The following is a 3,113-nucleotide window of genomic DNA, read 5'->3' on the forward strand; positions in this document are numbered from 1 at the left end:
CCCCAGCTCCGCTGCCCTTCTCTGGACACGCTCCAGCCCCTCCATGTTCTTCTGGGAGTGAGGGACCCAACACTGAAAACAGTATTTGAGCACTCTGAAAATTACAGCAATGAAACCGCTGCCTGGGACAGCCTCTCCTCTGGTTCTGTTTTGTCCTTGTTGGAGACAGGCAGAACAAAAGAGCTTTCAGTGCCTGACTTGCAAGGGAGGGATTATCCCCACAGACGGGCCCCTGCGCTGCTGCTCTCCGATGTCGATCCGTGTCTGCCGGGACCTCTGTCCGGTTGGATGAATCAAAGCTGCCATGTCTCTAAGCCGGGCTGGGGTTAATCTGAGCGATGTTCCCTGGCCCGGCACTAATCCTCATGCCCGGGGGAGTTTGATTCAGTGGCTGGACCACCTGCAGGCACGCGGTCTGGGCTGGCAGAGGCCACGCAGCTCTGTGGCATGCATCTATCTCCTCATCATCCCAGGGCCAGCGCGTGGCTGTGCGAGGCTGGATTTAACCGTCAGAGGCAGTGGGACGTTTGTCTCCAAGGGCTGTTTTGCAGCCGTTTAGATCCATATCCCTGTTGTTTGTCCAGTTTGTGCCAGTTGCTGTGGAGGGAGAATAATTACCCCCTTGGCTGCTCCGAGCAGCTATCCTCGTGTCCCTTGTGCTGCTGGTTTTACCACTCCTCCTTCTCCTCCATCCCTCTGCCTCCCCACCAAGGCCGGAGCACCCTAACACCCCTGCTCTACTCTGCAGGAACCTCAGCCCCAGAGTAAGAAGCCAAAGACTGAGAGCTGGGAGCGGAGCGTGGGCAAATTGAACACCAAGCCCCAGCTGGCTGGGCTGGTTACAGTGAAGAAGCAGAAGCCAGGTCCTGCCCTGGCTAACAGGACAGAGAACCAAGGCACCGCAGCCAACACCGGTAACTGCTCACGTGGGGATGGGGTGGCCTGAGCTGGGCCACCAGGGAGGGGTCTGACAGCACCCAAGTGACGTTTAGCTCTGTCTTCAGAGCCTGACGGCTCCCAGGTCAAGTCCTTGTTGTGGGACAGATGGGACCATGATGGTGTAAGAACGGGGGGGTTGTCCCCATTTCCAGGAGATGTCCCAACAGAGGAGAGGCTGCTTCCTGGCCCTTGGCTGTAAGCCAGGGCCTTGAAGACAGACTGTCAGGGCCAGCAACTTCAAAACAGCATCTCAGTGCACAGATATGCTGCTGGGAACCGTCACAACAGCAAGATAGGAATGGAAAAGCAAGAAAATTGCTTTGGTTTGGGGCCTGATTATAAAACCTGCCAAGCTGTCGGAATTTGGAAGCTTTAAAGTGGTGAAAACAAGCAGAAAGGTTTTCTAGCACCTTGTAGTTCACTATCCCAGGAAGCCAGAGGATTTGGAGAAGGAGCTGATGAATTGATTGATTCTGGGCTGATTGGTCCTAAGCCTTTGGCTTAGTAAGTCTCTCTGTCCTCAGGGGATCCCTGGGGAAGGACAGCTCTTGTAGTTGCCCCATTTTTGATCTGCTTTCCCCAGCCACCTGCTCCTGGCTGCTGGCAGGGTCTGTTCAGCCAAACGATGCCGGAGGAGCCGCCCATCTTTCAAGGGCTCAGGGCTTTCTGCCCATGATGCTGCCTCATGCTTGTGGCTGGCGTGGTCAAAGCTGAGAGCTAGCTCCTCTCCTCCTTCCCAGTGTCTGGAATCTCCCAGGGGCTTGTGGAGGGAGAAGGGGGTTTTGCAGACCTCAAGCCAACCTCGCTGCTTCAGCCCATTGCCGCAAGGCAGAAGCAGGAGGCTCCAGCCAAGGGGGCGCGGGGTCTCCTTGTCCACCCGATTTAACCTTGCTGTCCTCATCAAGATTCAGGCTGGGGGATGAGGCGCGGGCTCTGGCTGCCTCATCTCCAGCTGTGAGCAGCCGGAGCGACAAGGCAGGCCCGTGTTTCCGTGCGGCTGGTTGCGCCGAGCCAGAGGGGGTTGTGGGCGATGGGGAGGGCCCCACCTGATGGCGTCTGCTCTCTTGCTCGGCTTCCAGGCTCGTTTCCCACAGCAACGGGCACCACGTCCTCTCTCGGCTTGTTGGGGGCGTATTCGGACAGCGAGGACAGCGCGAGTGACTGATGAGCGCCCGAGCCAGCCCGGAGCAGGGATCGCAGGCTGTTCCCCCGCCTGGCTGACGGCAGCCGCTCCTCCCTGGCTATCACCACCAGCTGACCAAACTCCGATGAGTTGGGCAAGAAGACAGCTTCCTCAGAGGAGGGCAACGCTGCTGCGTTGTGGCTGGTGGAAAGCCCTGAGGCTGTCCCAGGCTGGCTGTGCCCAAACCCGGCTCCCAGCCAGCCCCGGAGCTCGATGTGTCCCAGCCCTGCAACCAGAACATGTTCAGAAGTGCTGGGGCCAGCAGGGACTGTGTGGTTTCTCCTTTCTGGCAGTGCCCACTGCCCTCGCCCCCATGCTGGTCATACCTGGGTGCGTGACACCGACCCTCCTGCAGCAATAGAGGGACCTCAGGGCCCTCCTGCCCTGCATCCCCGCTGGGAGCAGGGGGAAGGCAGGAGCTCAGCACCCTTCTCTTGCTGCAGGAGGAACCACCACCACCGCTTTACTGGCCCTGGGTGCCTCCAGTGGGGCTCAGATCCCACCTTTGTGGGGTGAGCCCAAGTCCCTCATTGTTTTGCTGTGAGGTGTCACATTCTGGTCCAGCCCCACACTGGGGCGCCAGGGCTGCCCTAGCTGGGCTTCCTTCCCCTGCCCAAGTACCCCTGCACCCCAGCCGTCCCCAGCAGCTTGGTGACAAACCCCTCCCCGCCCTTTGGAGAGCAATGGGGTTTGCTCAGCTCACCAGCAGCCACGACCCGGTAATAAATTGGATGTTTCAGAGCCAGTTGCCTCTTATCTTCCAGAGCGGTAATTTGTACGTGGTCAATGGGTCCCACTGGCGTGGGGCTGGCAGGAGCAGCCCCAGGGACCCCAGCAGTGTGGGTCCACCTGCCCCAACCTGGGTGCTTCCTCCTCTTCTCACCTATGTCTCTTAACTTCCTCCCTATCAAGGCACCCACCTCTAACTGATGAGCAGCTTCTCGCTAATTAACCCGCCCAAAGAGCCTCGGGAATGGCTCTGGCATGGGCT

The 3,113-nt window shown here is 58.9% G+C and overlaps 1 protein-coding gene across 1 annotated transcript in view; it reads left to right on the forward strand.

The window, feature by feature from the left end:
* Window positions 1-2,170, forward strand: part of YJU2 (YJU2 splicing factor homolog) — a 6,669-nt gene extending 4,499 nt beyond the window's left edge. Inside the window, exons 7-8 of the mRNA XM_009636741.2 lie at window positions 749-914; window positions 2,019-2,170. Of these exons, the coding sequence (XP_009635036.1) occupies window positions 749-914; window positions 2,019-2,104 (252 nt within the window). The 3' untranslated portion in view covers window positions 2,105-2,170. The remainder of the gene's footprint in view (window positions 1-748; window positions 915-2,018) is intronic.
* The last annotated feature ends 943 nt before the right edge of the window (window positions 2,171-3,113 follow it).

Source organism: Egretta garzetta, unplaced genomic scaffold (assembly GCF_000687185.1).
Source record: "Egretta garzetta isolate BGI_Z169 unplaced genomic scaffold, ASM68718v1 scaffold4, whole genome shotgun sequence".
Lineage (NCBI taxonomy): Eukaryota > Metazoa > Chordata > Aves > Pelecaniformes > Ardeidae > Egretta > Egretta garzetta.